The sequence below is a fragment of the Varanus komodoensis genome, unplaced genomic scaffold (assembly GCF_004798865.1).
Source record: "Varanus komodoensis strain SLA01 unplaced genomic scaffold, ASM479886v1 scaffold149, whole genome shotgun sequence".
NCBI lineage: Eukaryota > Metazoa > Chordata > Lepidosauria > Squamata > Varanidae > Varanus > Varanus komodoensis.
Window position 1 is genome coordinate 16,257 of NW_025335434.1, and position 11,966 is coordinate 28,222.

The 11,966-nt window shown below is 46.8% G+C and overlaps 1 protein-coding gene across 1 annotated transcript in view; it reads right to left on the bottom strand.

The window, feature by feature from the left end:
* Positions 1 to 10,266, bottom strand: part of LOC123020269 (zinc finger protein 721-like) — a 17,145-nt gene extending 6,879 nt beyond the window's left edge. Inside the window, exons 1-2 of the mRNA XM_044423732.1 lie at positions 9,863 to 10,266; positions 5,243 to 7,238 (exon numbers count right to left, since the gene is read on the bottom strand). Of these exons, the coding sequence (XP_044279667.1) occupies positions 5,243 to 7,137 (1,895 nt within the window). The 5' untranslated portion in view covers positions 7,138 to 7,238; positions 9,863 to 10,266. The remainder of the gene's footprint in view (positions 1 to 5,242; positions 7,239 to 9,862) is intronic.
* Positions 10,267 to 11,966: the final 1,700 nt, after the last annotated feature.

Consider the following 11,966-nt stretch of genomic DNA (forward strand, 5'->3'; position numbering starts at 1 on the left):
TAACGATGGTGCCAGGCGGACCTCTCTGGGGAGCGCATTCCATAGATAGGGCGCCACCGCAGAGAAAGCCCTCCTCCGAGTACCTACCCTCCTAATTTCTTTCACGGAGGGTTCCCGGAGAAGGGCCTCTCCCGCAGATCTCAAGGGGCGGGCGGGCATATATGGATGTAAGCGCTCCTTCAGGTAATAACAACAACAACAACAACAACAACAACACTGCATTTATATTCTACCTTTCTTCCTCTTGTGAGGAACTCAAGGCAGCCTACACAGTTCCATTTTGTCCTCACAAAACCCTGTGAGGTAGGTTGGACCGAGTCTGGGACTGGCTCAAAGTCACCCAGTGAACTTCCTGGCTAAGTGGGGACTAGATCCTGGATCTCCTGAGTTCCTAGTCCAACACTCTAAGCACCACACCTCAGTAGCTCCCACCTGTTATATAGCTTTACATGCTGCTTTCCAATAGGTTGTTCAAATAACTTATGGAAGTGGTAACAGTTGAAAATACAGCAATAAAAATATTGAAAATTACTCACACAACAGCCATCAACATGCTGGCTGGGTCAGCCTTTGGAGGCATTCAAAAATGTCTCTGAGTCATCTGAGTGGGATGGTGTAGCTTAGCATCCTGCAATAGCAGGGGGTTAGATCCAGTGGCCTTCTGACCCCTCCCAGCTCTACTATTCTGTGATTCTATAATTCTACGAATGCTTGCATACAGAGAGAATCTTGAGGAATAAAGCCGAAGAAGTCTGGCTCAGGTCAAGGGGTCATGTCCTGGTGGCTGCAACTGGGGCACTAATCAGAGATACTATGGAGGCAACCACTCTTAGGACTCCAAGATCCATCACTTAGAAAAATGCCAACAATCCTGGTAGAACAAATTCTCCATTACTACTCATCAAAACAACAACAACACCCCAACCTCTGCCTCCTATCAGAAGCAAGTGAATTATTGTCAGACCCTGAAATAGATTTGGATGACTTTGGATTTTTATTGAAAGATTTGCCAACAGAGTTGCCAAATGCATTTTGTTCCAGAATGTCTCCACTGTTTTGTGTCATATATAACTCAATCTCATATGCCCGCAAAGTGAAGACTAGACTGACTACAGACTGGGCTTTGACCATTCCTCTCCCTACTCCTCAAATCACAGAGGAAGAGTTTTCTGAAACTCAAAACATACTTCACCGTGTTGTGAGGCTTTAACATTCTTCTACCAAAGGCAGCGACATAATCAGTCAGTTGGACACACGTGTGCTGCATACATAAATCGCAAGGTTCAGATCCCATCATGCGAAAACTTGTAAAGCTGCTGCCAACTAGGTGTTGAAAATGTTGAGCCAGATGGCCTCTGGTATGTTTTACTGCCTTGCCTGAACTGATGCCATCACAGAGTCTTGTTTTGTGACTCAGGTGGTCCTACACTACGTATCTTACATTTCTGTGAGCCGTCCCGAGGCTGTGTAGCAAGGGGACGACATATAAAAACTTTAAATAAATAAATAACCATGTAAAGATGAATGCGCTTTCTGCAAGGAAAAGACAGAGAGGGAGACTGGGATTTTTAAAGTGTGATTTAAAAGTCTGATGGAAGCAAACCAGTGGAATCTGCCTGTCCTGACATCTTGCAGCCTACTGAGCTAAAGGAAGCAAGCAAAGTTCATTTAAGCCTCTCAACTAAATAGGAAGCATTCATGCTGTCCCTTAACTGTCTTTCCAGTGTGAGGTCATGATTCTGGTCTGGTTAATATTACCACTTCCATCTTTTGTGTTAACATTGGGTGAATAAAAGCCAAATACGCAACCGAGGCTTTAAAATACAGAATATTAATGTGAGTTCATACAGCTGGGCATGCACATGGTGGGCATGTCATGAGCAGAGCCAGCTGGAGCCGGGGGTCAGACTAGATGGCCCAGGAGACCCCTTCTGACTCGCTCTGTTTCTATGTTTCTATGCAATTCCCCACTTCTCTTCAGCTATATTTAAAGCAATTTGGCAAAGCATAGAAACAAATGTTCTCTACTATCACAGCTACAAGTTGAGTGAATCTCAATATCCTTATGAGAACATCCAAAATGCACAAATTGAGGTCAGTTACGTCTCACTTGTTTGCCTGCAGGTGCGGGTTGGGGGAGTACAGACCACTGATCCGGAGTTTTGGCAAAATGCAGCTGAGCTTGGGACTCGGGAACGTAAACTGATGGGGGATTTTGATCCCTCATGCTAACATTTTCGCCCGGTCACATTCTGTTGCGGGGGGAGGGGGAAAAAAAGCTTATTGTTTTGGACTTGCCACACACGATCCTCTCCCGTTTACAAGAACTAAGGAAGGTTGAGCTGAGCTGAGCTGAGCGGAGCGAGACGCCAGTCCCAAAATAAAACCACTGACCAGACTGTAGCCCAGGGCGAGACCGCTGCCTGACTCAGGCGTCGTGAACATGGGTCCCGTGAGGCCATCCGCTTGGCCTTCCCCAACCTGGCGCCCTCAAAGGCGCCGGACTACAACTCCCATTAGCCATCCGGCTTGGGATGGTGAAACATGCAGCCCAGCGCGTTTGCTGGAAGGAGGAGGCAGCACCGCGCGGGTCTCCTCTTTCGGGTAGTCCCTGTCCAAGCAAGGCCCTCTTTTCTGCCCCACGCGCCTCCCCATACCTGCTAGGCGTCGGTTCGGCCTCCCCTCGTCGCCAGGTAACCGGCCCAGCCCGACTTCCCTTCCGGGGAGGCAAAGGCGGGGCACTTCCGCTCTTTCCCGTCGGGCCGCTTCTTTCCGCTCTAGGAAGTAGCGTTCGGTTCCCTTAACCCTTGGAGGCCTGGCCCCCCCCCCCCCCAGGGAGGGAGGCCGGCGGCGATTTCGTGCCCTCTCTCGGGTGGGTCCAGCCTGGCCTGGCGCCTTCCGGGCATGCTGGATCACAGCGCCCATCCTCCCCTGCCAGAGGAGTCCGCGAGAGAGAGATCGCGGTACCATTTCCTTCTCTCGCTCTGGTTTTCACGGCTCCTTCCTTCGCCGTAGCGCTCCTGCCCCGGGCTGCTGGCCGGGGCGGGGGGCGGCCGTGGTGCCCTGATTATTTTTTATATTATTATTTTTTGTATTTTAACTTTATGTTGTGAGCCGCCCCGAGGCTTCGGCGAATGGGGCGGCATAGAAATGTTTTAATAAATAAAATAAATAAATAAATAAAATGAGAGGGGCAGCGGCTGGGGCCACCCCAGCGCACCTCGCTCGGGAGAGGGCCCAGGGCCCGCGAGTCAGACCTGGGCCTCCGAGAGCCAGGTGGGCCTTGCGGGGCTGGGACTCGGGCGACCTGGGCTCGAGTCCCTGCTCAGCCATGGGGCCTGCTGGGCGACCCTGGGCCAGGCACAGACTCTCGGCCCAGCCTACCTCGCAGGGCTGTTGTTGTGAGGATAAGATCGGGGGGAGAATTATGTGAGCCGCTTGGAGTTCCTCGCAAGGAAAAAGGATGGGATATAAATATAATAAATAAAAACGGGCCTGCCCTCCTCAGGTGTGTGGGAAGAATATTTTGCCGCCCCTGATGTTTTAAATAAATAAATAACTTGAGAAGGAAGGTGGCCTCGTCTTTTGCCTCTGAGAGAAACACGTCTTGGGTTCAGCCCACACCTACCCCCATGTGCCCGCCTCGTCTCAGTGCTGTCACCTCAGGAAGGCTGGGACTGATCCCCCAGGAGGACTCCTGAAAAGCCCTGGGTTTTAGGGATGCTGCCACACCAGCTTCAGCTGATGCAGAACACAACAGCTTGGACCGCACAGTGAAAGCACATCACAGTGAGTGCGGCCGTCTGCGGGCCAGACCAGTTCAGTAGGCAGGCAATCATGCATTTTGGTCCTGAGCTGTGTCAAGGCTTCACAGGGCGCAACCGGCACCTTGGCTCAGGCTCAGAAACATACGAGCAGTGTTGGATTTCACCTCCATTTAACTGATGACCAGTTCCAGAAGGTGGCAGGTGGGACTATTGCTCCATGCCTTGGTACTTATCTCCCAGAGCTCCATAAAGCTTTATTGTAACCCCCATACTGTTTAAGAAAAAAGCTGAATATCCAAACTCTTGAAGTGAGTTAAGTGTGTTGGGTCAGTTAGATTGCAGACCCAATCGGGCAGCAAGGGTTTTGAAGTTGCAATCATAGCAACAGCTCCTAAGTGCAGCCATTACAAACTTTGGTTTCAAACTCACATTGGATGATGTGTTTTCAGCTGAAGGAAAATCCCACAGACACTGACATCATACCAACATGTGCTCCAACTGCTGGTAGTGATGAAGACTTTACCAAGAACTTTGGAGTAGCAAAAAGTATGTGAAACATCAATATATACATTTCATGATGTGCATTTAAATTATGAAAAAGGAGAATATATACATAGAAATCCCTGCATGATATTACTAACAACCATATTATAAGCAATCGAATATAATATATTTTAGTTAACTAGAGACACTGAGACTGTGTTAAGTCATTGAAAATGTACCCAGGGGCTGACATAAATGCAAACCATAATCCTGTTGTGGCTGTATTCCAAATTCTTGGCTCCTTTCAACTCTATTATGCTATGCTAAGTTAACCATATATTTGGTACAGTTTTTAGCACAATGAAGCCCTTAAAATAAAATAGAACATGGAAACTTAGAACTACAAATCTAATCACCAATACATTTGGTGAATATTTATTCCAAGTTCGTTCCACATATCAGAGAAACTGTATGAGCATTTGTTTAACCAAGAAGCAATGACACTAATTATAGTCACATTTCAGTAATTCCACTTTCATGCAAATTTATTTCATCTGTACTTGGCTTCATCTTATTAAAGTGCACTTACAAAGTGTGTGAGAGAGACATTCCTATCCACCACTTGATCAGCTGCAAAATATCTGTCTCCCAGCAAAACATTTCTTGAACTTTCCCCAGCTCAACCCACTCACATCTCTAAAGACCCATTTTATAAAAACCACTGTCACAATGTTACAAGAAGATCTACCCCCACAAGGAGTATTTGATGTGATCTGATCACCCCATGTACATGCCAGAAGCGCTAAATATTAATTGTATGCTTAGGAAGATGTGTGCCCAGGTTCACGTTCCTTTCCTACTCCAGAAACTTAAATATTGTCTTCTGTTTTCAGAAAGGGACATATATTCTGGCTGACCCTGAGTCAGGATTAATAACTCCAGCTGAATCTGCCTCCTCATAAGCACATCCTTACTTGTGAGTAGAAGCTTACACATGTGTATGCCCGGGGCGAAAGGGCCTGCGGGGAATCAGATGGGCTATCCCACCATGGCTCTGAGTGTCCCACCTGATACACTGCAATTGGTGCTCTGGTGAAGTTTGGGAAGTAGCGGTTCCACTGCTACAGGATCCCTCAGGTTGCCCTGAGTCTACTGTAGAAGGGGGATCTTCCTCCTCCTCCTCCTCCGATGTATCTACATGCGTTCTTTGATGTGAGGTAAGTGACTCCCTTCGACTGAAGCTCTTTCCACACTCCAGGCATTTAAATGGTTTGTCCCCTGTGTGCATTCTTTGATGTAATGAAAAGTATGCCTTTTGCCTGAAGCTCTTCCCACACTCCAAGCATGTATATGGTCTCTCCGCTGTGTGAGTTCTTTTATGAAATTTAAGATATGATTTACGGCTGAAGCTCTTTTCACATTCCAAGCATTTATATGGCTTCTCCCCTCTGTGAGTTGTTTGATGTAAAGAGAGGTAAGCTTTCCGACTAAAACTCTTTCCACATTCTAAACATTTAAATGGTTTTCTGCCTGTGTGAGTGGTTTGATGCAAAGTAAGTGACGGTCTCACACTGAAGCACTTTCCACACTCCAAGCACTGATATGGTTTCTCCCCTGTGTGGGTTCTCTGATGGCAAATGAGGGCACTTCTCTGGTAGAATCTTTTCCCACACACTAAGCATTCGTATGGTTTCTCTCCTGTGTGAGTTCTTTGGTGGAAATTAAGGGCCGTCTTCCATTTGAAGCTCTTCCCACACTCCAGGCATTTATGCAGTTTTTCCCCAGTGTGGATTATTTTGTGTGTTCTAAGGGCACTGCAGTTTTGGAACTTCTTTCCACACTGCAGGCATTTAAATGACTTTCCTTCAGCATGAGTTCTTTGATGCAGAACAAGATGATACTTCCGGCTAAAGCTTTTCTCGCACTGCATACATTTAAATGGGTTGTTTTCCATGTGAATTATCAGGTGACTAGAGAGACTCTGCCTGTAAATAAAGCTCTTTCCACACTGCAAACATTCAAATGGTTTTTGTCCACTATGAATTTTCTTATGAGAGGCAAGAATATCCTCCTGCTGGAAGCTCTTTCCACACTCCAGGCATTTAAATGAGTTGTCTTCTGTGTGAATCATCTGATGTCTAGTAAGGCTTCTTTTCCAAGAAAAGCTCTTTCCACACTGCAAACACTGAAATGGTTTATTTCCAGTGTGCATCCTCTGATGTTTAGTAAGGTAACTCTTGTGTTTGAAGCTCCTCCCACATTCTAGGCATTTAAGGGGATTGCCTTCTATGTGAATGATCTGATGTCTAGTAAGGCTTCTCTTCTGAGCAAAACTCTTCCCACACTGCAAACAATCAAATGGTTTCTCTCCTGTGTGCATTCGGTGATGTATAGTAAGGTAACCCTTCTGTTTGAAGCTCTTTCCACAATGAAGGCATTCAAATGGTTTTTCCTCAGTGTGAATTCTTTGATGTGATTGAAGGGCACCACTCTGGCAGAATTGCTTTCCACACTCCAAGCATTTAAATGGTTTCTCCCCTGAGTGTATTCTTTGATGGATAGTAAGTGCCACTTTCTGACTAAATGATTTCCCACACTCTAGACAGTTAAATGGTTTTTCTCCTGTGTGTGTTCTCTGATGGTTGAGCAGTTCTGTACTCCGCTTGAAACTCTTTCCACACTCAAGGCATTGGTATCTCTTCTTTGTTTTTTGCATGGAACCATGGTCATCAAAGGAAGATTTACAAGGAAACATTTTTCCACGTACTGGGCATTTTCTCTCTCTCTTTTCCTCGGGGGTGTTTTGTTGTGCCACCATTGTATGGATGTCTGTGTCCTGATATTCATTCCTCTCTTGCTTTGTCTGATTTTCTTCCAGATCATTCATCCTGTCTCTATTTCCAAAATTTCCTGCCACATCCGGATACCAGCCTTTTTTCTCAGACACTTAATATGACGCTTCATGTGTTTTCTACTGCCACTACCTGTCTGAAAGAAATAAGACAACATGAGTGCTATGGAAGGTTCTTTCATAGCAGAGTATTAACTTTATGTTCCTTCCCCCTTATAAGCCTGTACCTCAGTTCCCTAAATTCAATACAATATGGTTTCCACAAGAAAGATCAGAAGTATGGAAGAGGATTGAAGGCAAACTAGGTAGACTGAAACCAGAGGTATGTTAGTTTTAACAGTTACACATAGTCTTCCCTCATTAAAAATAAAAGAACTTATTTATTTAAAACATTTCTATGCCGCCCCATTCGCTGAAGCCTCGGGGCGGCTCACAACATTAAAATATAATACATCCAGATATACAACAAATTAACAATATAAAATAAGTCACCCTGGCCAGATAAAATAAGCAAATAATATTAACAATTAAAATGGCGTTTAAATAAAAAGGTCTTCGCCTGGCGCCGAAAAACAAATATCGACGGCACCAGGCGGACCTCTCTGGGGAGCGCATTCCATAGATAGGGCGCCACCGCAGAGAAAGCCTCCTCCGAGTACTCACCCTCCTAATCTCCTTCACGGAGGGTTCCCGGAGAAGGGCCTCTGCCGCTGATCTCAAGGGTCGGGCGGGCATATATGGATGTAGGCACTCCTTCCAAAAAGGCAACCTCTCCCTCAGCTGAGCAAAGCTCACCTGGGAAAGTATGTGTGGCAGGGCTGGAAAATGCCAGTGTCTGAGATACTAGAGAACTACTGTCAATCTGAGTAGACTTTACTGATTCAAAGTAGCGTCTCCATATTATTCCAAACATTTATTAGCTGCAGTTAAAATGGAGGAGATGATGCTACAGAAAAGCCATCAGGTTTCCATTTCCAAGTTCATTCCAAAGGGGCATCAACACAAGCTTTATTTATTTATTCAAACATTTTTATGCCGCCCCATTCGCCGAAGCCTCGGGGTGGCTTACAACATTAAGTTAAAAAATACAAACATTAAATTATAACATTAAATTAAAATGTTTGTAAAGTACAAACATTAAGTTAAAAATGCAAAAAATAACAATATAAAATAAGTCGCCCTGGCCAGATATTTGCCACTTTTTGATCAAGGCTGCTCAGCCAGTTCATAATTTATGTATTCTACCAAAAACAGACAAGAAAAAAGAGCTATTAAACATTGGTGTAATTCTCATCTAACCCCAGTCCTCCATTAGCTCCATTGGCTTCCCATCGAAGTCCAGGCTCAATTCAAGATGCTGGTTATTACCTATAAAGCCCTAAACAGCTTGGGACCAGGATACCTGAAAGAATGCCTTTTCCCTATTTGCCCTCCCGCCCCGAGATCGGCAACAGAAGCCCTCCTCCGGGAACCCTCTGTGAAAGATGTTAGGAGACAGAGTACCTGGAGGAGGGCCTTCTCTGCAGTGGTGCCCCGACTATGGAATGCGTTCCCCAGAGAGGTCCGCCATGTTTTTCGGCACCAGGTTAAGACCATTTTATTTAATCAATATTTTAATATGTTTTAATATTGAATTTTGTTATTGTATTTTATTAATTTGCAGCCAGAGTGCAATTTATTTATGCTGTTAGCCATCCAGAGACATTAGTAATTGGACAGCATACACATTTTATAAATAAAATAAATAAAATAATCCAGCAAAGTCAACGTATTATTTCCTATTGGAACACAATAGTCTTTCCAATCAAAGAACTGGCAGGGAAGGGAAAAGAACGGCTTTGCATACCTGCTTTGCACTTGTAAGAATTATGTTTCAATTTGCACTTGTAAGAATTATGTTACTGGTCTCTTCAAATAGGGCTGAGAGAAACCGTCTGAAACCCTGGATGCCACCGCTCAGCATCAACAGATGGTCTCACAGTAAAAGGCAACCTTCAATGTTTTACTGCTCTTGTTTGGACTAATGCAATGCTAGGAAGAAAGAGATCTCTCCTCTTGCCTCAGGACGGGGGTGTTCCTTTCCCACAATTCATTTAGAATTCAAAGTCATACTCCTACTGAAAGGAGAAGGTACATAGGAAGAGTTGGGTGTTTTTATCTGAGATGCAAGGAAGCAAACTAGGAGAATCTTTCTTGCAGGCAGCCCAAATATTGGTGCTACAAAGGCCAGATAAAAGAAACAAGGTTCCCTTGAGCAACACAAGCAAAAAGGAAACATTCTTGCCCATCTCCCCAGTGGGAGGTCATGAAATTGGTTTGGTCAGTATTTCTGCAACTGCCTTTTGTGCAACCTGTGCTCACATTAGGTGAATAAATGAATTAATATACTCAACACATTTCTTCAATATACAGTTTTCGTCATGAGTATTTAAAACGTATTTCTTCAGAAGCAACGATTTACAAAAGCGAAGAACCAGATGTTCTTCTACCACCACAACTTGGGAGGATCCCAAACCAATTTGGGGAATGTCCAAAATGCAGAATTACAACCATGAACATTGCAAAAATTACTTCTATTACACCTGTTGCCCAGGATAGAAGAGAATACTAATTTGGAGTATTTGCAAATTTAATCTAAGTTAGTCAGGATACATTACTGTCAACATATCACACATTTTGATTGCAAACTGTGTGGCAACATCTTCCCCCAGAACCACTTTTTCTGTTGGAGAAAAAGATCATGGATTTCTTATGATCTTACTTTTTTCCAGAGGGATGCATGTGATCCCCTCCTCTTTACAAGAGCCCAGAGAAGTAAGTCAGACTGACATGGTATGTAGCTGAGGGGAAGATTTGAGCCTCCCAGGCTGCTATGACCTGGCTGAGCGGGGTGGATCATGTCAGCCACTTTGTCTTCCCCAGTCTGGTGCCCTGAAGATGGGTAGGGTTGGCCATGCTGGCTGAGGAGGAGGAAATCCGTACTTCGGCGCGTCTGCACGGTGCCAGCTTTCGAGCAAGCTGCCCTGGGAGACTCTGCCCCGTCTCAGCGTCCCTGCCTCCCCCTCTCCGCCCACCGTCCAGCGAGACTCTCCGCTTGGACGGCGGCGATCACATCCCAGGACTCCGGGAGGCTCTTCCCCCTCCAGCCCCTTCCGAAAGCGGCCTCTTGCTGCCCGCTCACCTCTTCGCCGCTGCCCTTCTCTTCGTTGCTAGGAGACCTTCCCAGCCGATTCTCCTTCCGGGAGTCCAAGGGCAGATCACTTCCGGGTGCATTCCCCGCTCCCCCTCAGCTCTTGCCCCTCTAGGAAGCAGCGCTCGATTGCCTTAACCCTTGCGGTAGTCGCTCTTCTACCTCCCTTCCCGCTGCCCGTCAGTCCGGCCTTGCCGGCTCCTTCCCGGCACCGGCGGCTTCTCCAGGACAGGCCGGGAGGAGAGGAGGGAGGCCGGCTGGGCTCTCGCTTCTCCTTCCCGGCGGCTCCGGCTTCGCACGCCCTGGCGCCCTCCGAGCATGTTGGACTACAATGCCCAACCTTCCTTTCAAGTGGAATGGGCATTGCGCCTACTGGCTGGGGATGATGGGAACTGAGGAAGGCCGAGTTACCTATTTCCACTCCAGCCTCCTTCCTAGGACACTTGAAGTCCAGTGTCAGGTCCAGACGATGCACGAATCAATAGGTAGAACTTACACAGGTGCGATCATGCACTCATTGGCACATACCCAGGCCAGAGAAAAGCCTCTTTTCTAGAAATCAGCCTGCGTGCACCCTTGAAAAGTAGCTGGCACCATTGCAGAAAAGCCAGTTGGCGCCTGAACAATAACAGCAGCTCAAACCAAGGGCAATTCCCCTCCCCCTCCCCCTCCCCCTCCCCTTTTTCAGAGCATCTTCTTTGGTATGCAAGCAGGAAAGATCCTGTCATTGCAACTGTTCACTTCTGTCACCTATTGTAAAGTGTTAACCGTGCTACATGTAAGCCTTTAATGATCAAAGTAAAGAAAGGCCAGCTGCTGGGAACAATTGAGGGCAGAGGAGGAGGGGGCTGGATGGATGGGGTCACTGAAGCAGTGGGTAGAGCTTGAGTGGACTCCGGGGGATGGTGGGGGAGAGGAAGGCCTGGAGAAAGGATGTCCATGGGGTCGCGATGGGGTGGATGTGACTTTGTGACTAACAACAACAAACAGAAGGGTCAGCTGGGGGCTGCTCAGGTGCACCATCTGGAACGATTGGTTGGCAGCCGGTTATTCTTGAGAATAAATCTTTTATAAGAAAACCTTCCCGATATGCATTTTGGGCATATGCGCTCCGGGACATGAACCATTTCTGCAACACCAGGAACGGGGGTTCTGTCTCTGAGCTCCCCACCGATCCAGGACTAACGCACCCCCTGCCCAGTCCAGAAGGGGACATCTTGGGAAGCAGATCCGTGTGCGGGAAGAGCCTGGAATCCGGCACATTTGGGACTGTAAATATGAACACAATCCTCCACTTGCATTCGAAGTTTGCTGGGAGGAGATGCAATTTGAATGGAGGTATCCTGCCTCTGCCCCTTCGTTCTCCAAGTGCCACAGCTGGGAAGGGCTGGTGTTCAGAAATGCCCCTCCTTTGTATTTCTGGAGGAACCATCGGCCTGGTGAGGAATCGAGGATGGGGCAAGATAGCATGGAAGGTGTGATGGGCCAGAGCATGGCTCCCCTGACCCCAGCTGTAACTCCAGACTGCCCCCACCCACCCCAGGGTGGGACACCCAGAGCCAACCATGAGGAAACCCACCTGACTCCCCAAAGACCCTTTTGTCAAGGGCAGGCAAATGAGCAAGGGCCTACTTATGAGGAGGCAGACTCAGATGCCGCTGAGCCAGTGTCGGGA